Source organism: Herpailurus yagouaroundi, unplaced genomic scaffold (genome assembly GCF_014898765.1).
Source record: "Herpailurus yagouaroundi ecotype Mexico unplaced genomic scaffold, PumYag 188, whole genome shotgun sequence".
Classification (NCBI taxonomy): Eukaryota; Metazoa; Chordata; class Mammalia; order Carnivora; family Felidae; genus Herpailurus; species Herpailurus yagouaroundi.
In genome coordinates this window covers 8,752,234-8,777,703 of record NW_024412419.1, presented here as the reverse complement: position 1 = coordinate 8,777,703, position 25,470 = coordinate 8,752,234, and the positions used below count along the sequence as shown (strand labels likewise).

The 25,470-nt window shown below is 54.4% G+C and overlaps 1 protein-coding gene across 9 annotated transcripts in view; it reads right to left on the bottom strand.

The window, feature by feature from the left end:
* GREB1 (growth regulating estrogen receptor binding 1) overlaps positions 1 to 25,470 on the bottom strand; it is a 147,569-nt gene that overhangs the window by 13,964 nt on the left and 108,135 nt on the right. For 7 of the 9 annotated variants that reach the window (XM_040496093.1, XM_040496096.1, XM_040496095.1 and 4 more), the window contains exons 16-26: positions 24,578 to 24,773; positions 23,527 to 23,663; positions 19,469 to 19,808; positions 17,973 to 18,088; positions 15,871 to 16,070; positions 14,464 to 14,553; positions 10,988 to 11,601; positions 8,363 to 8,465; positions 5,750 to 5,908; positions 4,651 to 4,793; positions 1,027 to 1,188 (exon numbers count right to left, since the gene is read on the bottom strand). In XM_040496093.1, the coding sequence (XP_040352027.1) occupies positions 1,027 to 1,188; positions 4,651 to 4,793; positions 5,750 to 5,908; positions 8,363 to 8,465; positions 10,988 to 11,601; positions 14,464 to 14,553; positions 15,871 to 16,070; positions 17,973 to 18,088; positions 19,469 to 19,808; positions 23,527 to 23,663; positions 24,578 to 24,773 (2,260 nt within the window). Of the gene's footprint in view, positions 1 to 1,026; positions 1,189 to 4,650; positions 4,794 to 5,749; positions 5,909 to 8,362; positions 8,466 to 10,987; positions 11,602 to 14,463; positions 14,554 to 15,870; positions 16,071 to 17,972; positions 18,089 to 19,468; positions 19,809 to 23,526; positions 23,664 to 24,577; positions 24,774 to 25,470 lie in introns of those variants that run through there. The other 2 variants (XM_040496092.1, XM_040496098.1) reach the window with 2 other exon arrangements.

Below are 25,470 nucleotides of genomic sequence, written 5' to 3'. Positions count from 1 at the left end.
AAAAAAGGTTAGAGAGGGAGGGAGCCAAACCATAAGAGACTCTGAAATACTGAGAATAAACTGAGGGTTGATGGGGGGGGGGGGGTGATGGGCATTGAGGAGGGCACCTGTTGGGATGTGCACTGGGTGTTGTATGGAAGCCAATTTGACAATACATTTCATGTTAACAAAAAAGATAAAATACTTCAGCAAAGGGAAAAAAACCCAGATGAACTAAATGTGGCCAAATGTTGGTAATTGTTGAATTTGGATGATAAATTGCGGGGAGGTTTGTTGAACTACCTCCTAACTTTTGTCAACGTTTCACATTTCATAATAAAATTTTTGTTAAACAAACAAACGAACAAAAAAGAATGCTGGTCACAGAGACGGCGAGTTATTAAGAACGAGCTCGTCCAAGAGAGAAAATTTATCTTCTACGGATGACATGATGCACCATCTGGGCTTCGCTTCCAAAGAACAGAAGAAGGCAGAAGAGGAGGCTGGCCGTGACAGAGTAGTCCCTGCAGCTGGGTTTGAGCCCCCCTGTTGGGCTCTGTGCTGACAGCACAGAGCCTGCTTGGGATTCTCCGTCTCCCCCTCTCTCTCTGCCCCTCACCTGCTCATTCTCGCTGCCAGAATAAATAAATAAATTCCTAAAACGTTCCACAACAGCTTATTCGAGACAAAATGGGGAAGGGACGAACACCTCCTCAGCACCTGTCACCTCGCAGGCACTGTGCAGGTGCCTCACATCGGTTATTCCCACGATGCTCGCAAGAAGCTGCTGCGAGAGTGACTGCTGCCGAAGCGTACAGGGTGAGGGAACCGAGGCTCGGCGACATTCAGTGACAAGTCAAAACAACACAGCCAGACAACGGTAGAGCAAGGCCGGAACTTGACGGAGTGACCCTAACCCCAGCCCGCTCCACGTTCAGTCACACACCAGTCCCCGCCTGCCCTTGACTCATCAGGCAACCACAGCCTCCAGCTCAACGGTCACCTGCAGCCACTCTGTGCCCCCCCCCCCCCGAGCCAGAGCCGTACCTTGTCTGTGACCAGGGGCAGCCGCATGCTCTCCAGCTGGCCTCCGGGTTGGCTGAAGACAAAGTGGTGCTCTTTGGACTTGGGGATGATGAAATGTAGCTGGATTTCCTCTCCTAGCATGGAGTAAGAGAAGGCAAAGGCGTGCAGGGTGGACTCATAGAGCTGAGGCGTGAGGGGAAAGGACAGAGCTTGTCGTCAGAGTCCGGCATTACCTCCCAGAAGAGCCCAGGCCCGTCGTGGCCGTGACACCACACAGGTCACTGCCACCTGCCCCACAGCCTGAGAAACCCACAGGCTGGCCCCCGTACGAAGCGTGGACGCCCAGGTCTTGCGGCTGGACAGACACCCGAGGCCACGCCCACTCAGTTGCGGACCCTCCCCCCGCCCCTCATTATTACTATTATTATTTTTTAATGTTTATTTATTTTTGAGAGAAAGCGAGACAGAGTGCTATCAGGGGAGGGACAGAGAGAGAGAGGGAGGCACAGAATCCGAAGCAGGCTCCAGGCTCTGAGCTGTCAGCATAGAGCCTGACGCAGAGCTTGAACTCGGGAATGGCGAGATCATGACCTGAGCAGAAGTCAGATGCTTCACCAACTGAGCCATCCAGGCGCCCCCACCCGCCCCCCCCACCCCTCATTCTGATCCCGCTCCACCCGGTGACACCACTTCTGGCCCCAACCCCTTGTGGACTCGTGCTAGGTCACCCGCTAAAGCATTCACACCACACGTCTCATTGCTTAATGCCAGTAAATGGATTGTCCCATCACAGGCGTTCTGCGTAGAAACTCACTAATAAAACTATCAATAACTGCACGCGCTTGCACACTTCCGTCACACGCGCTGTCTCGGCCCCCTCCACCCTTTGGGGCTGTAATTAACCCTATGAAGCAGGTAGTTTCACCATCCCCTTTATGGATGTGGAAACAGACACTCAGAGGTCTTGGGCTCACTCCTATCCCTAGGGTCTAGCCTCACGTCCCCTCACCCCCTCCCGGTCGGCCCGCACCTGCCCCGTGGCTCTGCCCAAGCCTCCTTCAGGCCTCAGCTCGGGCATCCAGCCCTCCCCGACCCCTCCCCAGACCTGCAGCTAGCAGGTGTGGGCCACTCCTGAGGCTCCCCGAGGCCTGGAGGGGGTGGACACAGGCCAGGGCACATGGGCCGTCACTCCCACTGTGGCTCCCCCAGAACCACAAAGCCCTTTGGGGGCAGAGATGAGACAGAAAAAGATTTTGACCTGGGGAGGCAACAAGGGGGCGGTGTAACTGAGGAAGTTTCATACAACGGATCAGGGAGCCGTGAGAGGAGAGAAAAGACTCCAGGGTGCCCAGGGGCACAGAAAGGCCAGCAGGGAGCGGGCATGTCATGGGCCCCTCAGCACTCCTCCCGTGGCCTGGTTCCGAGTCCCCTGCAGCCAGAGCCCCCAGACCTGAGCACCCTGAACACAGCGGGTGCGGGTCCGGGGTCTCTGCGCTCGGTTCTGTTAACTCACTGCAGATGCCGACCGTGGTGACCACGACTCTACAGCCTGCGGGTCTCCGTTTCTTTAACGTCAAAATTAAGAGAACGCTCTCACGTACATACTCTCCGCTTTGAAAGAATAACTTCATCTCCACGGGGAAAAACATGAGGACGGTTTATCTGCACAGGATTACTATTGTTAATTCTTAAAAAAAAAAAAAAAACTGCTCATATGTGTTTTCTAATTTTGTCTACAGTAAAATCGCATAATTTTGTGTTTGTTTTTAAACCGTCTAAAAGAAGACGGGTGCTACTTCAGCGACAGGTGAGCTCCAGGCCGGGCGGATGTGGGAGAATTAGAGCCCCTATCTGCTGCGTCCCTCTGCAAAAGGGACAGACGCGGCAGGCCGGTGCTCAGGCCACCTCTGGAAGGTGCCAAGGCCCTTCTGGAAGCAGCCAAGGCAGGGGCTTTCCGCACACCAGCTCTAGCTGCTCCTCCCCTTTCCCTGCTTAGGTCTGAAATGAAAACACACACTAGACGTAAAACCCCACCCGCTACTGCTTCTGCGCGACCAGCCTCGCAGGCCCGCTGTGAATTTCCACGTGGCCACGACGAGACCACGCAGAAGGCAGCTCGGCCCCCATCAGGCCGCTCCATGCCATTCTCCCTGGAAAACCCCCGTCCTGCTCTCCGCCCAGCACCCGGGGCCTTCTGTGGTGTCTCTCCGCCCCCCCACCCCCACCCCAGCATCCTCTCCTGGGCTCCCCCACGCCTTGCACCTTATGGTCCAGCGATGCCCGACTGAAATCCCTTCTAATTCCCCCAGAGACCCCGTGCCTCCCTCTACTCACATGCTTCTGTCTGCCCCGGCCCCTTGGCAAATTCTTATTGATTCTTCAAAACCCTCTCCTCTGCTCCCTGCCCAAGACAGTATCTTCATTTATAAAATGGGGATAATGTTATTTCCTTGTGCGGTTTTAGTGAGAATAAAAAGCTAGACAGGGCAGTTCCCTATCCAGTCACTCTGAATGAACTGGAGGTGTGCCTTGAACACAGCCACCTGCAGGTGACCAGCCAGAACCTGAGACAGGCAGAGCCCAGGGGCAACAGCCTTAATCCAGTTGCCCCAGTGTCTGGCGTAAATATCATTTTCTATCACGTAAAAAGGTTAGAGGAAGAGGTGCCTGGGCGGTTCGGTTGATCGAGCGTCTGACTCTTGATTTCGGCTCGGGTCATGATCTCACGGTCGGGGTTTGAGCCCCACGTCGGGCTCCACGTTGGGCGTGGAGCCTGCTTGAGATTCCCTCGCCGTCTGCCCCTCCCCCATTCACTCACCCACTCACCTCCCTCCCTCTCTCTCAAAACAAGAAAAATAAAGGTTAGAGGAAATATGGACGTATCGAAAGTGCCTGGTGCATTGCCTGGCATGTAGTAAGTGCTCAGTAAGTGCACGTTCCGATCTCCTTCTCTAAGTATTTCTACGTGCCAACATTACTGCTTTTCCTGTCAGCTTTACGTTGCTCTGAAGTTCTGCCCTGTCCAAGTGCATCTCTCTACCCCTAGATTGTGAGTCTTATTTTTATGTTTGTTTATTTTTGAGAGACAGAGAGAGACAGAGCGTGAGCAGGGAGAGGGCAGAGAGAGACGGAGACACAGAATCCAAGGCAGGCTCCAGGCTCCGAGCTGTCAGCACAGAGCCCGACGCGGGGCTCGAACTCACAGACCACGAGATCATGACCTGAGCCGAAGTCAGACGCTCAAGCGACTGAGCCACCCAGGCGCCCCTAAACTGTGAGTCTTGAATACGGGGATAAAGCTTATTCATCTCTGTGACTGGTGCAGAAGCACTCGGTGCCTGCTGCACTGAACTAACTTTGGCAATTGCCAGGACGTCAAGAAAACGAAGACATCCGCAGTCAGTTAATATTGCTACTGGTAAACGTGTAATCCCAGGAGAATCACGGTTTCTGTAGCGTCGGCAATAATTTTGCAGCTTACTGAAGGGAACTGAAGATACAGGAGACTGGGAAGCAAGAGCTTCCGGAACTTTCCACGCCCGCCCCCCCCCCCCCCAGCAACCGGAATGAAAACACCGAGGAACGTGTGGAAGGGCCGCCGCAAGTGCTCCTGGAGACGCAGGGCCTCTGCGCCCCGCGGCCTACCTGGTAGCGGGGGTGGAAGCCCATGTAGTGGTGACACTGCTCGCAGTGGTGGTATGTGTTATAGGCCGCGTACTTGGACAGCCTCATCCGCGCTGTCTGGCGCCGCACGTAGAGCTCCTCCGGCTTCCGGGACGTCCCCCTGGCTGCAGGAAACCCCGGCGTTACAGAGCCGCAGGAGGACAGGACAGACATTCTCTCCGCCGCCCGCTCGAAGTGGAAGGAACTGAAATGCTGTAACGGGATTTTGTGCGACGGCACCTGCCCGGGCCCCGAGGTGACTCGGCGGGTCAGAAACGACAGAGGTTCAGCGGGAGAAACTAACAGACCACGTTCACGAGGGGTCTCGCCGACGGGCCCACGAATATCCTATGCGCACATCTTTAAGGATTCGCCACCTGACGATGCAAATGGGTGGCCGACTTCATACGCAGACCCTGCACTACAGAGGAATGGTCTCTGTTCTGTTCAAAGGACTTAGCGAGATGAAGACTTTAACACTAAACCTTAATTAGGGACTGGTCTGTATGAAGGATCGTTCGCTGAACATGGTTCTAGGGAGAGACAATTATCGGTTTGACACGGAGACTGGTGAGTATCTTCCTTTCCTTTCCACTCACCAAACTGTTCTGGTCAGTGCTTAATATCGCACCGGCCACGAATATCTGATGGTTGCTGAAGGTGACCCTGAAACCCTGCAGGGTCATAATGCTGTGAAAGTCGGCGGTCCCCGAAGGAAGAGGGAGAAAACAGGACACTGAGGGTAGAGAGGGAGATGGGTGCATTTCGTGAGGACAACTCAAATTCCTACATAAACATCCACGCCTTTTATCCTCTCTTAACCAGAACCCTGAGGATATTCTGACCGTGACCACCCAAGAGAGTGCGCATCAAGGTCAGCATGCGCTGAGCCGCAAGCCTGCCTTCGCGGGAAGAGCTCTTCCTCGTCTGGTGGGGCGGTGACCTCAGTTCTGTACCAGGCACTGCTGGCTATTCACCACCGCACCACCGAGCTCACCACCGACACGGTTCCACTCGGCCCTTTGCGAGGCTCGACCCTGGACTCTGGAGGAAGGTGGGGCAAGAGATTTAGAAGTCTGACCTTCACTCTTCACGCTCTGAAGGTGCGAACAGATCAGACTGGCGTCTTCATACTTCGGGTCGTGAATAATGTAGTCAAAAGGCAACTTCTTGAACAGCTCCAGGTCTGGCCAGGGGTCACTGAGCTGGAGGTAATGCCAATCGGACTCCTCTCTGAGGTCTGTAAGATCATTAGAAACACAGGCAGGTGACAAACTAGGAAATGAGAATGACTGATTTAAAAAAAAATTTTTTTTAAACGTTCTTATATTTTATTTTTGAGAGAGACAGAGTGTGAGTGGGGGAGGGGCAGAGAGAGAGAGAGAGAGAGAGAGAGAGAGAGAGAGAATCTGAAGCAGGTTCCAGGCTCTGAGTCGTCAGCACAGAGCCCGACGCAGGGCTCGAACTCACGAACTGCGAGATCGTGATCTTGGGTGAAGTCGGATGCTTAACCAACCGAGCCACCCAGATGCCCTGAGAATGACTGATTTTTAAATGTGTCCAAGGACGATGCTTGTGGTAGAGCTATCACTGAGTCTATGGGCTACTGGGGGGGAGGGGTGCTACTGTATCTCAAAAGCTCCCAGAACATACTGCATTTTCAGGATGGTTCTAAGGAGGCAAGAGGTGCCTCTGGGTCCACCTCGTAACCAGAGGACCTGCCTATGCTGTGTTTCCCAAGGGATGAGTTTGGTTTCCTGGCTCCCCCACTGACTTCAGCAACTCCCAATACACCTACCACTTGCTCTGAGCTTCCCCCCAGCCCCATCCCCCACATACGTAGGTTCCCAACGCCAATGGAACCTAACATACTTCTTGTTCTTGTTTGAGATCTAAACGCTATGCAGCCAATATGGCCACGTCCTATCACTGCACCTCTAGAAAGCCTCTTCCAAGTGTTCAGACCCATTGGTTCCTCCCTTCTGAATGCCAACACCACACGTGGTCCAAACTCCATCTTTACACTCGCCGTGTATCATCTTGCGATAATTGGTGTAGTCTATGACGCTCACACTAATTGCTTGCTGGCTCAAAAGCAAAAAAAGTCTAGTTGGTCCAACTCAAATTATGTAACATATTGATTTTACATCTAGGATATGTACACACGACCAGAGTACCTGTCTAGAAGAAAGAGAAGGAAGGAAGGAAGGGAGGGAGGGGAGGGAAGGAAGGGAAGAAAGAAAGAAGAGAGGCATGTTTATTGCATATTTAGTAGGCGCTCAAGGCTTCATATGTAGAACATCATTCAACCTTCACAATGCCCCGTAAAACAGAAATTATCCACGTTTTATCAAGAAAACCAACGTATTAAGAGACTATCTGAGAAAATGGGCTTTGAAGTTTAACAAGCTGGGTTCAACTCCTGTCATTGTCATTGGGGTATCCAAGAAAGAGAGGACACAGAGACTCAACAGGGCTGCTGGTTTTCATCTGGAATAAAGTTCCAAACTGTGGGTGGGGCGGGGGTAGTGTGAGAGCTCAGAGGTGGGATGAAGAGCCTCTCTCCTTTTCCTTCAAAGGAACGACCAAGGGCTGGATGGGCTTCCTTGGTTCCAGATTTCCTTCAAGTCAAAACTCAAACACAGTCAAGAGCATGTAAAGAATACAGAAGCGTTGTGTTTGCAAATGACAGGACTTTCTTCTAAAGCTGAATAATATTCCACTGCGTGTATATACCACACTTTTCTTTACCCATTCATCTGCTAACGGTCTTTTATCCATCAAGGGACCACATATGGTTGTTTGTGTATCTCGCCTACCGTGAATAACACTGCAATGAACCTGGAAACTACGAATATGTCAGTTAGCTTGACCGCAGTGGTGATTTCACAACGTACATGTGTATCGAATCATCAGGTCGTACACTTCCCACGTAAACAATACCAATAAATAAAAAGAAGTGCCATTTAGCCTCCACGCAACTCACTGGTTCCCTTTCTTTGCAACACGGACCGGACTCCTCACACAAATTTTAATTCCCAAAGCAATGGATTCATTTACCAGACCAAGTTTACGAGCCGGTGAAGGAAAGTATGCAGAGACAATGGAGCATAAAACAGCGGCTCAAAGACAGTCCTACCTTAATCAGGGCAAACTCTGTTCCGAAAATAAGGAGAAATGGCTTTCCCCCACATGTCATATACTTGGGTTTTGCCCTAAGATATTGACCTATGCACTCGGCTGCCTGAGTGGGGACCTGCCCGGATGGATAACCCTGCTTCTGAAGGCCGCGGTCAAATCCAGCTCAGTTCCAGCTCTGCTGTCTCCCAGCTGGGTTCCTGAGCAAGTTACTTATCAGGAAATAAGCAATTATTCTCATGGTGATGTGCAGAAAATTAAAAGTGGCCATTTATGTAAGGTACCCAGCACACTGCTTGCCACTTGGAAGATACTCTGTAAACAGTAGTTATTTTTAGTGGAGTAATTCCATCCCTATGAAGGCCTCCCAGGCACTATTCTGATATTGAGCAAGATGACGACAGACAAGGGAGAGACAAGAGCACCCCACAAGGCCCCGGCAGTGAGCGTGGTCACTGATCTGAGAATTCCATCTGGAGGGCAAAAGACACAAAGTCAACCCGAGCAACCAGTGACAGAGGATTCCAACCCCAAGGGTCACCAACGCACGACTCACGGATATTGATCTCTTCTTCATCATAAACATCCACTTCCGTCAGCCGGATGAGCATTCTGGACAAAATACTAAGGAACTGCAGGTAAGCACCTGTCTTCCCAACCTGTGAAGACATTGAAATTGGAGCCCACAGTCCGCACACCATCTACGTGCAGGCACCGGCCGGAGCACCGGACCCACTTCGTTTCACCCACCTTTTTCAAAGACCTCGTCTAATTAAAGCGAGAGCCTGGGGGGCGCAAAGCCATTTCTGGGGAAACGTGGCCCCAAGAAGCACGGCAGGCCGCAGAGGGACTTCCGTGAGCGGCAGACCTGCCTGCTTATAAATCACGGCAATGTGTCTCTAGTTTTAATCGGTCACATTTTCTAAGCTGTTAGAAATAGGACTTTACCACAAACTGAAGGAAGGTTGCTTCAAAAAATGAACTGCCAATATAAAGCATAATAATGTCTTAAGAGAATCTTGCACAATTACAGATTGCTATTCTTGTGTTAATACGTCTATGGTAAGAGAATAAAATCTTAAGACATAAAAGGCTGGCATCTCATTTCTCCTCTCCTAAGACCAGGAAAAGAAATAAAATTATTTTTCTCTCCTTCCTGCTCTTCCTTCCTGTATCCTAGAGTCCCTGTTCCCTCAGCCCAGCAGCAGGCTAGGACACCATGAATCTTCGTAAAACTTGGTCACAGTTGGTTAAATGGGCACCTGTGGGCCAACTTCCCACCCTGTTACTCCGGGAATGTGCTTTCTGAGCTCTCGGCTCAATGCCTGGTTTGTAGCCAGCACTCAACAAATGTTGATGAACAGAAATGACTTAAGGAAATATGAAATACGACTGGGGGAAGCTTCAGAGAAAATATTTGCAATATATACAGTAGACAGAGGATTAAATTCTGTAACCTCCAAAGAGCTCCTGCAAAGTAACAGGAAAATGTCAGATGCCTGAAGGAAAAATAAACAGGAGAAACAAAGCAGAAAATCCCTGTGAAAGCCATAGCAGTGACCAAGAAATATATAAAAATATATTCAACCTTAATAAAACTATGATACTAGGTCTCATCTATCAAACAGACAACATTTTCTTTAAGATTGAGATATCCAATAACATGACAGTGTGGAGAAACCAGGACCCCTTTTTCCAGTTTATAAAAAGTTAACAGGGGCGCCTGGGTGGCTCAGTCGGTTCAACACCCGACTTTGGCTCAGGTCATGATCTCACGGTTCGTGAGTTCGAGCCCATCGGGCTCTGTGCTGACAGCTCAGAGCCTGGAGCCTGCTTTAGCTTCTGTGTCTACCCCTCTCTCTGCCCCTCCCCGTTCATGCTGTGTCTCTCCCTCAAAATAAATAAACATTAAAAAAAAATTTTTTTTTTAAAAGTTAACACATGCTCCCGTAAAAATTCCAGAACCACACGGTGACAATGAAAGAGAATGGTCACAAATCCTGGTCCCTCTCCAGGTTAACAATTCAGCAGCAATCCTGCCAGCGATTTTTTGGGGGGGTATTTTTCACACATAGAGACGTACACATACACGCTGATACTTTTTTATTTCCATTGACATTACACTATGCACGTATTATTCTATAACTTAATTTTTTTTTAAATTTAAATATCTTAAACCTCAGTGTCAGTATACTGGCCTCTGACTCCAACTTCCTAGGCTGAATTGCATGACACAGTTGTGCCCGAATTTACTCAACCAACTTTGACCAATGGAATTTAAATTGTTTCCAGTCGCTTTTTTTCACTGTTGCAAACAATTAAAAATCGAACGTTCTTACTCTCACATATGTGGGGGGGGGGGGGTTGTATTTCTTGGGGCAGGGTAATCATAAGGAAATTAATACACTGAGCTGGAAGGGAGCAAGTCTTGCACTGTGACAGTGGCAGTACTAATGGGGACAGGAATAACTAGGACACATGCTTTCCACGGTCAGGCCGTGCCCCAGGCACCCTGCGGGGATTCCCTCGCCCGGTGCTCACATTTCTGACGTCATTCTCAGGTGAGGACACCGAGGCACAGAGAAGGCCGGATCCCATGCAGGGTGTCAGGTGAGACCCGAGGCCGAACTTGACCCCAGACGAGAGCCCACCTTGCACCTCAGCATGGTTCCAACAAAGGCCCTTCCAAGACCCGACCCGGTCTTCCCTCACACGCTCCGGACTCTTGGCAGATGTCTGCCATTTTGACAAGTGAAATGGCCTTTCGTTGTTAGGAAAGCACAGTGGGGCGAGAGGCTGGGATGGGGACAGGCGGCCAAAATCCTCCAGCGCAGAACCCAGGGCAGGGGGGCTGGTGTGTGTTTCTACCTGGCATGGACTGGCCACGGGACCGAACGAAACAAGGTGGGGAAAGCGGAGTCACAGTCGGACGGAGAAGCACCCGGAGAGAAGCCCCCCGGCCCCCGCGTCACACAAGGCGAGACGCTGAGATCGGAGGACGGAAGTCGGCCAGCCGTCAGGGGGGGTGAGGCAGGCAGGTCTCGGCCTCCACCCGGCCGCCCGCTGTAGGGTCTGCTGCGGGGATGGCGAGCTGTGAGGGTGTCGGCCCCCCCGCACTGGCCCGGTGGGCGCGAACCCGAGAACCCCCACGGGGCCCAGGCCCCCTCAGGGCGGCACCCACCTGAGGGGGCCCGCTGAGCAGCAGCCGGCGTGGGTGGAAGCCGTCCACGCGGCCCTCGGTGCGGTTGCTGTAGTCCATGTGGCTGGGCCGGGGCACCGTCCACTGCCGGTAGTAGAGGGACTGCTCCGTGGACGTCATGGTCTTGCTGAGCAGCGGGCGGAAGGAGCTGGCCCACATGACCGAGTGGGAGGGCAGGAGCGAGGCGGCCTTGGGCAGGCCGCTGCTGTCGGTGGCCGTGACCATGTCATACACCAGCTTGGGCAGGAAGACGACGGGCGGCTGGCGGCAGGCCTTGGTCAGGGAGCACCGGGAGGCCTGCGGGACGAGCGCCCCGGACGAGGACGACGAGCCGGAGGAGGACAGCTGGGAGGACGACGGGGTGACCGACACCTGGACGCTCCTCTGGCTGGTCCTGGGGCCGGAGTCCGGCTGGGCGGCCAGCCCGGGGCTGCGCCTGCTGATGACCGACGGCGGTCCCCGGCCAGCGTGGGGCCTCTGCCTCTCCCCGGGGGCCCTGCCCTCCTCCGACGGGCCGCAGGGCTGCGGTGATCGGGCCCGCTCCCCCTGCGAGGGCGCCCCGGGCTGAGCCGAGGACTCGCGGCACGGTGCCGAGCCTGGGGAGGGATGCACCTGTCAGTCACACCCCGGGAAGGACCCTCGCAAAGGAGTCCACCTTTCTGCTTTCCGCAGTGTACCCCCCCCCGGCCCCCCCCCGCCACTAGACAATCGCTGGAGATCTTCCTGAATGCAATTCCACCTCTGGGCAAATATCAACCCTTTGGTTCTGTGACAAAAGCAAGACTTGCTGAAGGGAGAGAGCAGGTGCCTTGTGGCAGGACTTCAGCCCACACCCTCTCCAACACCCTGCCCACTGCCTCAAAAGCCTCTCCTCTGCAACCTCCTGACCGGACCTGTTCCACAACACCCTGCCTCCAGGGCTCAAGCGAACTCTGGCCCCCCCCCCCCCCGCCCCCGTGCACGTGTTCCCCGGAACGCCTCTCCCTTCTAGACCCTCACGGAGCTCACATCTCACCTCTGCACCAGGACAGTGGTGGCTTCTGGTTCAAACTGGCAGCGAAACTCACAGGACCCAGCGGGCTTTACCAAACACCAGACCTGACTTAACCTTTAGGAGAATCCGGGCAAGGAAACGCAGCCCACGCAGCAGCCGCTCGAATACGGACTCTCTTCGGCCCCTCCCCCACGTGGAGCACGTTGAGACCCTGGCGAGCGTGGCCAGCCGGGCACACGGGGCCGGCACCCTGCTCTCCTTTTTGTCATCCCAGCTCACGGCAGCCCCGCAGACCACAGGCCCCGCAGGAAGCGGGGCAGATGGGACACTGCACGGTTGTCTTCACCATCCTTCCCCAGGGGCCGGTGTGGAGAGCAGACTAAGGGAGGCCCGGTACCCCGTACACCCTCCTCAGAGAGGCCTTCCTGCCGCCCCGCAGCACTCGGCTCGGCCTGCAGCCCGTTCCCCACACCACACGGGTGACCTCCCTGCCGGATCCGAGCTCCCCCGCAAGGGTCCCACCACTCAGCCCCGCAGCTGGCACCTGGCACCCTTCGAGGGAGGGCACGCACCGGCCAGTGCCCTCCGCCAAAGGCCTGACTCCTGCTGAAATACCTCGTCGTCCTCAGACAAGGCACTTGAAGTGACTGGCTCAGAGTCAAGGGACGAGCCGAAGACCAGAGACGGGGAGGCAGTAAGGGACCTGGGCGCCTGGCCTGGGGCCAAGGGGACAGATGGGCCCGAAGCACGTGAAAGAGGCGTAAGTTTGCAAAAGTAGACCAAGGGAACCCCGATGTCTTCATCCACTTCCCTAGGTTGTGAGGGCCAGCCTGCTAGGACCCGGAGGACAGATACCCACACAGACCTTCCTCTCCATCTACCCCAGACCTCAGCTGCTCTGCCCCGCCCCCTTGAATCCAGGGGCTCTGTCAGTCTATCAGATGAGACTCACCCCCACCCAGGTCCCCACCCTGACTCGTGTGGCTGCGGCCAAGCCTCACCTCCCTGGGCCCCCAAGTCCTTCACGTCTGAAACGCATGGGTTGTACCCAAGGGCACGAAAGGCATCTCATCAGAGACCCCTACGACCTCAGGACCCTCTGAGGAGTCCTGATTAAGAAAATTGTCTCACCTGACTGAAGAACCCCAGGAGGACAGAGGCCAGCTCATAGCTTGGACCCTCTACTCCTGAAGACACTGCACGGACCAGTGTGCCCCCAGAACCTTCTAGAAAGCGGTCAGGCCAGGATTGGGGAAGAAGCAAACCACCACTCCTCTTGATGCTGAACAGCATCGGTTCATTCGCTCACCCATTCGCCAGCTCCACCCTGGGGCCCCAGGCTCCCCGTACCGTTTGGGGCAGCGGACCCCGGAGGCCGCCGCACTTGGCTTTGCTGACTGACCCGAGCCGAGGAGAAGGTCTCCCTTCTGCCACAGAGCTACGGGCCCATGTGGAGGAGGCCTCGTTCTGACCCCCTCTGGCCACAACTGTGGGGAGACCCCCACACGAGGGCCGTGTGGGGAGGGGCAGAAGCCAGGAAGGCTCTGACCCCCACAGCTACGCCCTGACCGCGGCCAGGTGCCCGCCCGGAGCTGCAGCCCGTGTGACCGTTCACTGTGCCCGAGCATCAATCACGCTCACTTCCACAGCCTGAGCCTCCTCCGTCCACAAGATCTTCTCTTCCCAAAGAGACCCAAAGGCCAGCTGCCCTCTGAAACCGGCAGCGACTGGGCCGAAACCTGCCCCCACCGGAGACAAAATTTCCTCTTTGTACGTGCGACCGTCACCCTTCATTCGTGACCATGTGTGCACAAACGATAAGACAGACTCTCTGGTAACGTAACGTGGTTGAAGAGGAACGATGGACTCCCTGACGGCAGGACCGTATCTAGTCTTTCAATGCCCTGACTCAGATGCCAAGTCGGTTCTCGGTAACGGTTGCGACAGGAGGACGGGCGGTGTCGTTGGTGGTGTGCCAGTCCTGACTGCTCCCAGACACCAGGCGTCTCTCAGGCAGAGACTGGGCATCTTACCCACCTTCCCCGTGGCCGGGGCTGGGTGAACACCTGCTGCCATTTGCTGCTTCCTGCCCCCCCCTCCTCCAGAGAAATCTGTGTCCACTTCTCTCTGCCCTCAGCCTCGACCAGCACACCTCAGGTCAGCCCCTCTCCTCCCCGAAGGCGCAGGGATTCATTCCCCTGCGGAGCAGCAAGGCCACACCGCCCAGCACCGGCCACCGAGGGGGGCGGCGTCCATGATCTTCCCCCGGGAACGCTGAGGTCCTGCCCAAACGCCTCACGTCCCAGATCCCAATCCGGAAACACAACTACTCCCTCAGAAAGCCCAGTTCTTCCAAGGGTCCCTTCTCTTTCCAGTTCTAGGTGAAAATTAAGGATCTCTTTTCATTCTCTGAAATCTCAAACAGAAATGTCCCAACACGCAACTCTCCCACCTGGAGACTTACCGGAAGCTTTCGAGGAGAGGGAGGACGACGCCGAATCATGGGAGCAGGACCTCTCCCGCTTCACCGGGCTCCTCTTCTCCGAGGTGGAGCCTGCCCCAAGACACCCGCTCGCTGAAAATGCCTCGTGATCCCCACCTCGTGTGCCCGCCCAGCACTTCACAGTTTGCAAGCTGTGCTCCCACCTAGCACCCACCCACCCACCCAGCCACCCGGCTAGCATCCTCTAGGCACCCACCTCTGACAGAGCCCTGAGGAGGCAGGTGGGGAGGGACACAGGGCAGGCCACCCAGGCGCTCACGGCTCATGGGGCCCCTTCCTGTGAGCCGCAGCCACAAGGGAGCGTAAGAGGTGCGGACAGAGACCTGGACGCTGGGGGGCCAGGCTCCCACCCAGCACAGGGAAGCAGGAGCAGGTGATCTCCTGGAAAGGTGACCCGACCTGAGCTCTGAGGGGCCAGCAGGGGCTTCTAGGTGAAGCCCAGAGGCGGGGGAACTCAAAGCCAGGGGGAGAGCCTCTGAGTGGCCCAGATGTGACAAGAGCAGAGCACAGCCAGGAACCCAAGAGGTGAGAGTGGCTAACAGCACGGGGAACAGCAGGGCGGGGGGCTGAGAGCAGAGATGAATGAACACTGAGGCTAGAGAGGTAGGCTGTGAAACACCCAGACTGTGGACTCATCCCACGGGCAACAGGCATTTTAACATCGGGGTCACATTCACGTTTGTGAAAAGAAGCTACGAGTCTGCACGGCAGGCCTTCTAGCCTCCGTCTTACAGGTGAGCAGTCTGAGGCCAGGAAACGAGGCACGGCTGTCCCAAGTCACACAGCCAGCAGACGACCGGGAAGAGAAGCCTGGCCTCCCGACCCTGCTACACCGTCTACCCCACAAACACTTTGCGGTTTTGCATCGACAGCTTTGTCCTTTTCCTTGCTGTTGACGACAGCCACATGCTGTGCTCTGCTCTACCTGCCCCACTACGACTCGGGGCTGCATTTCCAGCTCCTCAAAGGAAACTGGGTCTTTCTCATAAATCTCGATAACGGACACATCCTGTTGATTCACACTACCAGAGGGTAAGGCCACGAACGAGTCAAACAGAGCAGTTCTGAACCTGAGTCCTGAGAAACTCCAATTTTCCTTCCTATTCTCTAAGACTTCCAGAGCTAGGAAGAACCCATGGGGATTCCCATTTTCTCACACCGCCAAAAAAAACAAACAAAAAAAAAGGCGGGGGAGAGAGCAGAATCAGAATTCAACAGTGGACTCGTCATCTTCTCCAAAGACGTATCCAGATAGTTCTCGTCGGAGCTGCTGAGCATCGCCCGGGGCCCGAGGGTCACAGCCATCTGGACGAGTGCAGGCAGCCCCCCCGGGGAAGAACAGGGGGGAGCAGACCCACCACCTCTCACCTTCCGTCACCAGCTCCTCATCCTCGTTGTCTGTGCTGCTCAGCTTTTCCGCATCGCTCTCCAAGGGCTCGTTCCGGGCCGCCTTCTCCAAAGAAACCTCGTCGCTCACAAAGTAAGCGGCCAGGCCCAGCTCCTGCTCCAGCGCTGTTCTCACCAAGCAGGAGGAGTTTATCAGACGCAGGTCACAGTACCTCAGAGACCTGGAGGGAACAAGAAGGGATCTACTGAGTATCTTCTACAACGGAGGCACTGCTCCCGGTGCTGGGGTAAATGGTGATCGGGACTAGCACCCTGCCCCCTCTTCAGGGCCGCAGGACTCGTCTAAACGAAGAAGCAGACGGCATCACGGTGAGCCTTTGGCAACCAAGTCTGTGGAACGTGAAGTCTCCTGGGGCACCTGCTACGTATTCAGCCCTGTCCTGTGTGTCATGAAAAGAGTGCTTTCAGGCCAGAAGAAAAGCAGGCTTGCACCCCAGCTCTGCCACTTCCTGGGGCCAGAACCTTCTGCAAGCTGGGCAACGTCTTGCAGGCTCAGACTTTTTTCATCTGAAAGGGGAGAGTGAACATTAAGAGCCATCGAAGTGCACTGTCTGAGGACGACATGCAGTTCAGTGGGACGTTTAATTATTCAATCGACACTTAAAACGTGCCCAGGACGGAGCTGGATGGCAATCAGATCACTGCCATATTAGAAATACGAGTCTGTCTGGAGGGACAGACACCAGCAAGCGATGAAAGAGGCAGAGGAGGGGACCCAGAGGACAGGCTGACGCAGGGCTCGGGGGGGGGGGGGGGGGGGGGGGGGAAACAGCAAAAGGCCTGGAGAGAGGCAGGTGTGGGTTCCAATCAGGCCCTATGGCCTCAGGCAAATGACTTTCCATTGGCTCATCTACAAAGCAGGAGAGTGATGCTGTTGTTGCAAGGAGTAAACGCTGTGTTGAAAGTCTGGCGCGGAGCCTGATGAAAAGAAGGTACTCCGTGAATGTCTGCTCAAACCTAAGATTGCTAAAGACGCGGTCTTAGTCCTTAGGGAGCCAAGGGATGGGAAGAAATAATCCACGCGAAAAGCAACAACCAAGGTCAAACGTTCTGGCCCGTGAGGACGCTGCGTGCCGTGGCCCTTGTGGAAGGAACCCAGGCTTTGGAGTTGGGCAGCCTGGAGTCCATGGTCTGCCACCCAGGCTTAATCTCTGGAAGTCCCCATTCCTTCACCGCTCAAAGGACCTCTGAAATAGTACCTTCCCCCAGGGTTATAGTGAGAGTAAAATGAAATACGGCAGTGAGAATCTAGTCCAGTGCCAGCACGTAATAGGAGCTCGATAAACGACCACTCTTACTGTTTCGTTTTACCAGGAAAGACGTGCAAAGGCCCCACAGTCTGGCTGCCTGCTCTTCTCCATGGGAATTAAGTAAATCTTTAGAAGCCAACCTGTCATCACCAATTCAAGCACCTGCCTTACTGGAGGCTCAGTGACTTTCGGTCCTGAGTGTCTACCTGTCTGTGTGATGGTCTAGAGACCCCAAGAGACGCTGAGGGGGCTTGTGGCTGACTTCTCCATCCGTGGCTGTGGTCTCCAGGGGAACAGCCTTCAAGATAGCATTATGTGTGGAAGAAGGGGTTCTTCCTACGTGGCATCAGCTGCCTGCCACCTCCCAGAACACCTCCCAGCCCAGGAGGGCCTGGCTGCCACAGCAGCCTGGACACCAGCAGAAATGTGGCCTTGGGCCCCCAGATGATCCGATACTTTCTTAACTGGAACAGCCATCCCTAACGCACATGGTGATCATCGTGCAGAGAGACAGAGGGAGCCATCAAACCCTAACTCCAGCTGTCGGACCTCCACCCACGGAGCCCAGAGACAGCCACCCCACCCCGCCCTCGGCCCAAATGGTGCCTAAGAACTAGGAAAAGCGGCCCAGACCTCAGAGACGTCTCACTGCCATAGGCTGGAAAACCGTCGTAATGAACACAAATCTCTGATGACTCTGAATGTAAAGATTCCACCTGCCGTCGGACAGGGGAAGCCTGGCCTGCAACCCCCCAAAGCTGTGTGCCTGTGGCCCTTCGAAGACCCCCCGGGGCACAAGCCCCCTCCCCTCACCTTGGTAAGGATTCCCCGTGAGGGTCCATCCCACTGAAGATCAGGATGCAGGGCAGGCCCTCCAGCTCCAGGTAGGTCTGAGGTCTCCACTCGGCGTCCTCGATCTTCTGCCACAGCTGTGGATAATTAAAAAGCCACGAAGCGGTGAGACTCCTTCCTTCCGGGCGAGCCCAGCTCTGTCCTTTCGAGAAAAGGATGGTTCCTCATACTGCAAACAAGCACGTCGTCTGCACTGCCACTGTATTCCCAGCCCCACGGCCCGGCGCGTATCGGCTGTTCCCGAAATACCTGCTCACTGATCCTCTGGAAGAAAGCGCACATCCTCGATTGCCTCTAACGTTTTTGCTGTGTTTTCTTCGCCGCGCTGCCCTGCGTTGCCTTTCACCCACTTCCTACTCAACTGTGCTCTCCGTAGTCTTTCTAACCCTCCTGCCTTTCCTATCCTCTCTTGGTGGGTTCAGTGAGAAGCTGTGGGCCAGGAGTTTAAAAAAGCAAGACAGGGTTATTGGGCGCCTGGGTGGCTCAGTCGGTTGAGCATCCGACTTCGGCTCAGGTGATGATCTCGCAGTTCGTGAGTTCGAGCCCGTGTCGGGCTCTGTGCTGACAGCTCGCCTGAAGCCTACTTCGGATTCTGTGTCTCTCTGTATCTGCCCTTCACCCGGTCGTGCTCCCTCTCTCTCTCTCAAAAATAAACATTAAAAAAAAAAAAGCAAGACAGGGCGCCTGAGTGGCTCCATCCGTTAAGCATTCAGCTTTTGATTTAGGCTCAGGTCACGATCTCATGGTTTGTGGGTTTGAGCCCCATGTGGGGCTCTGCACTGACAGCATAGAGCCTGCTTGGGATTCTCTACTCTCCCCTCTCTGCCCTTCCCCTGCTCATACTCTCACTATCACTCTCAAGATAAATAAATACACATTAAAAGTAAATAACTAGGGGAGCCTAGGTGGCTCAGTCGGTTAAGCGTCCGACTTCAGCTCAGGTCACGATCTTGCCGTCTGTGGGTTCCAGCCCCGCATCGGGCTCCGTGCTGACGGCTCTGAGCCTGGAGCCTGCTTCGGACTCTGTGTCTCCCGCTCTCTCTGCCCCTTCCCCTGCTCGTGCTCTGTCTCTGTCTGTCCCTCAAAGATAAGCAAACGTTTAAAAAAAAAAAAAAAGTCTGCTTAAAAACAAAAAATGAATAAAGAGCAGGCCAGTGTGATTTAGGGAAGCAATATTCATGAAGTAATTTGGTATCGCTGGATGAAAGCTGCAGGTGGGGACACGAGCGGCAGCCGGAGGGGTGGCTGGGTATAGAGGGCACGTGAGGGACACCAACACTGAGGCGCGTGTCGCTGCTCCGTCGCCCCGCCCCCACCCGGTCACCGCACGAGTGCGCGCGCGCGCGCGCGCGCGCGCACACACACACACACACACACACACACACACACACACACACACCCCACCCCTACCCTGCCGGGCATCTTTCACCCCGCCGGTCCCCGACCGCCGCGCCCACCTTGAGTTGCTTCACAAAGTGCTTCCCGACGGTGATGCCGGAGCTGGGGTTGCCCAGGATGATCTCAAAGTGCTCCTCCAGGGCCAGGCGTGCCCGCACGTGGGCCAGCCGCTCGTAGGCCACGGCCGCCAGCGGGGAGCAGGGCACCCGCAGCAGGACCATGAGCCCGTGGCCGCAGGGGCACTGCTTGGGGGAGTTGATGAGGTTCTGGGTGATCTCCAGCGTCTCCACCGACGTGTAGTTCTTCATCTGCGACAGGCCGCTCACGGCCATCATGGCGGCCGCGTAGTGCTGCACGAGAACAAAGGTCCTGATCACCGCGCTGTGCAGGCGGGGGAACCTGCAACAAACAAGAGAGGCGGAGCGTGACCGCGCTGCCGCGGGGCTCCAGGATGCCCGGGGCGCTCCGCGAGGATCACGACGACGACGACACGACGGCGGTGGCCTTCGCCCCGCCGCCACGTGGCCCAACACATCCGCCGGCTCGGGGGCGGCGAGACCCCGGAATCGCAGACGCGTGGCGTTTCCTTCCGGAGCCGCCTGCATCCAACCTGCAACACAAGCCTCCCTCAGAGGGCGCGTCAAACACCGCTCCGCCATCGCCAGCGGGGAAACGGAAGCACAGGCTGGGGGCTGCTGTCGAAAAGATCGGGAAACGGAAAGACCCAGCAAAAGGAACGATCTGAAGTGAAACAGAGGGAAGCAAAAACCAAGGACCGTAGCATCGGAGAGCTGAAACTTCAAGCACCTTAACGTACGTGGCATTGGATCGCTCTAAAAGGGAGGAGGAGGAGGAACGCAGAAAAAAAATAGAGGAAACAAGGACCGAATTGTTCTCATACTTGCTGAAAACTCAAGTCAGGACAAAGAAACGTGAAGAAAATTATACCATGGCGGATCTTAATTTGCTTCAAATCAGTAACAGATTAAAAGTCTGAACACTTTGGGGCACCTGGGTGGCTCAGTCGGTTAAGCGTCCGACTTCGGCTCAGGTCATGATCTCACGATTCGTGAGTTCGAGCCCCGCGTCGGGCCCTGTGCTGACAGCTCAGAGCCTGGAGCCTGCTTCGGATCCTGTGTCTCTCTCTCTCTCTCTGCCCCTCCCACACTCACGCGCTCTCTCTCAAAAATAAACAAACATTAAAAAATTAAAATAAAAACAAGTTAATTAAAGTCTGAACGCTTTAAATATCTGCAGTTTACTCTATGTCACTTACTCCTCACTAAAGCTATTGTTTAAAAAAAGAAAAAAAAAAGAACCACCGTATGGGAGGCAAGAACTCGCCCAGCTCTAAACAGCACGTACAGGTGCAATGTGCTCGCCCCTAAGCCTTTGTGGTTGGCTCTACAGGAAGGAAGCTCCCCAGAAAACATACCGGAATAAAAATGGGAGTTGTTAAATGTCTAAATCTCTTAAGTCCCAGTAAGTTTGTGTCAGATTTGCGGCTTCCCAGACAGATTTTCCAGCCATATGCCGGGGTCTGTGTGCAACACATGGCGAATCAACAGTCTGGCCACGCACATGGTGGGGAGAGGCAGTAACCAATGTGTTCTTACCTTTATCGCCTTCTGTCCCAGTTGCCTGTTACGAGAGAGTTTTCCAGACACAGGATTCCTAGGAAGGGCAGCATGGTGTGGCGGAAAGAACGTCAAACCTGGCTACGGTCCGGGCTGCCACAAACTGGATGTGTGACCTTGGGCAAATCGCTTCTCCTCTCCGGGCCCCAGTTCTCACAATTGTAAAATGGGGTGGTCGGGTGAAATGATTCCTGGGAGTCCCTAGGACTCTCCATAACTCAACACTCCAAAGCCTGATGTTCTCTTCTCACTCCGTGAAATGTGAATTTTCATCTCTGTGCAACACTTCCAGTTTAGCAGAGGGGCGGGAAAGGAAGAGGATGGTGGTGACAGGGACAGTTGTGATGGTGGTGACAACGGCAGTGGCAGCTGACATGAGCACGTAGTGTGCGCCAGGCACTGCTCTTAACGTTTTGTGTGTATTCGTCCACTGAACCCTCATGACATTCCCATGTGCTAGGTACTCTTATCCCCACAGAGGATTGAGACACTTTTCTAAAGTCTCAGCTCACAAGGGACAGACCCAGGACTCGAACCCTGGGAAAGAAGGAACCCTGGGAAGGAAGTGTGACTTTGGAGCCTGAGCGCTCGGCGTACAACTGTTCCTGAGTCTGCACAGGCTCGTGTTTCCTGAAAACTCTCATGAGAAGCCACTAGAAAAGTAGATTTGTTCCCAGGTGAGGGTACGGAAGTTCAGACAGGTTCGGTGGGTTTGCTGAAGGTTAAAACTAATAAAGCATAGGGGCGCCTGGGTGGCTCAGTTGGTTAAGCGCCCGACTTTGGCTCAGGTCATGATCTCGTGGTTCGAGGGTTCGGGCCCCGCGCTGGGCTCTGTGCTGACAGCTTGGAGCCTGGAGCCTGCTTCAGATGCTGTCTCCCCCTCTCTCTGCCCCTCACCCACTCCTGATCTGTCTCTCCCTGTCTCTCAAAAATGAATAAACATATAAAAAAATTCTTTTAATAAAAAAAGACTAATAAAGTATAAAGCCAGAACGTATGGTCCCCTGGCCACTAGCCGTGAGACCCTCCTCCATACGTATGGTTAGTGGTTCTACTGTTTTGGAGTCGATGGCAAGGACTTGGTCTGGCTTCACTCCAAAACCTCCCACGTGACCTCCCACGTGACCTAAGTGTGTATCTTCCTCTGCCACATGGGGGTAACAGGATCCGTCTCACCGTGCCGCCGTGAGGATTACACGAGGCAATACACGTAGAGTATTGGGCCCAAAGTTACCTACAGCTCGCTAAGCAGCCAGCAGGAGGAGGTGCATGAGCAGGGCAGAGAGGCAGAGGCGGGGCTCCCTCGCTCAGCAAGTTTATGGCTCTCGGCTGCCCGTGTGTGAGGTGGAGAAGCGGCCTGATTAAGCCCATCAGTGTCACTGCGCCGAAAGGGATTTCGTTCCTCAAAGGGCATTCTGGGGAACACCAGTCCCCCGATGTCCAGGAGATGCCACCTACTCTAGTTCCACTCTAGTCACAGCACGTGGGGCAACTGAAGGCTCGGGGACTCTCGTGGAAAAGCAAACCTTAAACGTAAGGGTGCTCCGACACGGGTGACCGTGGAACCCCTTTCGGCAGAAACAGCCGTCAGCATCCAGCCAAAGCAGGACAGCTTGGAAGACAGCTTGGAACACAACTTGAGAAGCACACACCTGGTTTAACGCCCTCGTTGGCAAGTGAGGACGAGGTGCCGTGAGGGCAGGTGGCAGGGCCCAGCTCAACACCAATAGTTAGCGGCAGAGATCATTTTGTTTCGCACTAGCCAGTCTGTAAAACTTGGCCGGGCTTCCCGACGTACAAACCGTGTGGATGGCGGCAATCGTTTAACCTCCGAGGGCCTCGGTTTCCTCGTCTCGGAAATGGCAGCATTAAAATCCACCTCAGAGGTCTGCTGTGACACGGGCTAAAAGGGCCGGCTGCAGAGTCGGGCTGATTCTGGAGGTTCACAAAACCGGCTGCAGCCCTTGCCCGACGTGTGGCCCAAGGAAGTCACGGGGGCCCCTCTGAGCCTCTGTTTACTTGCAAAAGGGAGATAATCATAGCAATGGCGAGAGAAGTGGCGAGGACTGAATAAGATAGTGAAACTAAGGAGCAGCGCCGAGCACACAACCAGCACTCAACAGATGATACACAAAGGACGTGAGAGATGAAGCCCCCTGGGACTGTCGCTGTCACTCCCCTCAAAACCTTTGGGTGTCTTACCTCCCACTTCCTTGGTTTCCCTGAGTCTCAAACACCCCATTCCACATTCCAACATGTTTCTGCCCATTCTCATTTCTAAAACGTTCTAGAACAATGGCACAACAGATATCACCGGCCCAACGCGCAGGGCAAGAAATAAGCCAGGGTCCCTTTCATGGAGGGACTGTCACCCAGGAAAGGAGGAAGGCGGCTCCCTCCCTGGAATTCTCTGGCTGCACATGCTTCCACTGGCATGGGAATCCTGAGCATTTGTAGCAACTTCCAACAGAGACGTGTACCTTTTTCCTAATGCCGTGACCATGGCCTCAAAGGAGCTGTCATATCTGAGCAAAGGGAGGCTGTGTCCCGAAAGGGTGGACTCAATGAACTCTGACAGCCCGAAGTACTTCTTGTTCTCAGGATATAAGTCCACCCCCTAAAACAGAGAGGAACATCGGTCACTCAGACACTGCATTTGTGGGGACTCAGAGATTCACACGCCGCAGATGACCAGGACCAGCCTCTTGATCTAAATGGTGCTGACTCTGTTGTCCTTTGCACGATGCTTTATACGTTAACTTCTCTCCGCAGACCCAGAGCACAGAGCGTTCTCTACTGAAAGGAGGGTGCATCCCTATCCGTCAACACTTTTCCATTCATTTGACCCCAGTGCCTTTGCCAAGAAGAAAATCAGCCTCGTTCTTTAAACCCACAACTTTGTTAAGACTTTCTTTCCAACCATTTTAAGCTAGTTTTAGGGAAAGGCAAATCAACCATCTGACATTCAGCTGCTATTGAAATCAGCACGAAAAAAAAAATGCATCCCCCTAATCAATTTCACTCCCACTGACTTAACATTCCTCCCAAACTATCATCAGAGCCTCTCAAAAGTCAGAGCGTAGCAGATAAAACTGCAAAGACACGACCTTTGCCCTCAAACAGCACCACGGTTGAGCGTGGGGGCCACAGAGCCAGGCGGACTGGGTTACTTCTTGGCTCTGCCACTATCTGGCTGCACAGTCTTTGGACGAGTGGCTCAGTCTTCTTCTCTCCATTTGCAAATCAGAAATCGTCCACCTGCCTCGTGTAGGAGTTCATATGACAAAGCCCTCAGAACAGTGCCTCCCTACACACGTTAAGATGGGGAATCTAACTAATGTATGTTGGGAGAGTTTCTAAAGACCAGGAAGGGGTTACAATCTAACTCTGGGTCAACTCAAAGACCCAAGAAACGGGGACCCACTTGGCCCCCAAACGACGCTAGTCAATCAGGAGTCTTACTAACCAGAATTTCTCCCACCTCAGCTGGTGTCATTGTGACCCCAGGCCCCACAGCCCGGCGGCACTCACATTGCTGTAGGAGGCGGGCCAGTGGATCTCGTTGTAAGGGCTGATGAGGGTGTGCTGTGTCTGCAGAGCGTAAGGGAAGGAAGTCACGTGAAGCGTCACGATGTTCGGGGCCTCCTTCACCTCTCTGCAGTTCAGCAACCGGTCCACCAATCCCACAGCCGGGTCACTTTGGGAATAGAGATTATGAACAGCGCTACTGAGGAAGGAAAGGGGGGGGAAGCAACAGTGAGTGGAACGAAGGCACTCTGGAATTTTACGAGGATCAAGCAGTTGAATACGTGTGTAACTAGCCCCACCCCCCAAATCTGCAAGTGATCAAAGCTTCTGGCTCTGTGCATCAGGGATGCCCTGACACTCATCGCTTATTAAAAACCTGGCTGGGGGAACAGTATTCATGGAGGACTGCTTTGCAGGCTACGCAAGGCCCCATCCCATTGCGTACTTGTCTCCTGAAACTTTCCCCCGAGACTCCTACTGACCTGAAGCGATCCTGAGAGGATATAAAATGGCACACTCTGTATTACATTTAAAGAACAGAGGGGCGCCTGGGTGGCGCCGTCGGTTGAGCGTCCGACTTCAGCCAGGTCACGATCTCGCGAGATCTCGCGTGATCTCGCGTGAGTTCGAGCCCCGCGTCGGGCTCTGGGCTGACGGCTCGGAGCCTGGAGCCTGTTTCCGATTCTGTGTCTCCCTCTCTCTCTGCCCCTCCCCCGTTCATGCTCTGTCTCTCTCTGTCCCAAAAATAAATAAATGTTGAAAAAAAAAATTAAAAAATAAAATAAAATAAAATAAAGAACAGGACCAGGAAGGGGAAGCATTTTGGCCACGGAGCCAAGGAGGGCGGCACAGCTCAGCCGTTCCCTGTGGGCCGCGGCCTCAGCCTTCCCTTCCAG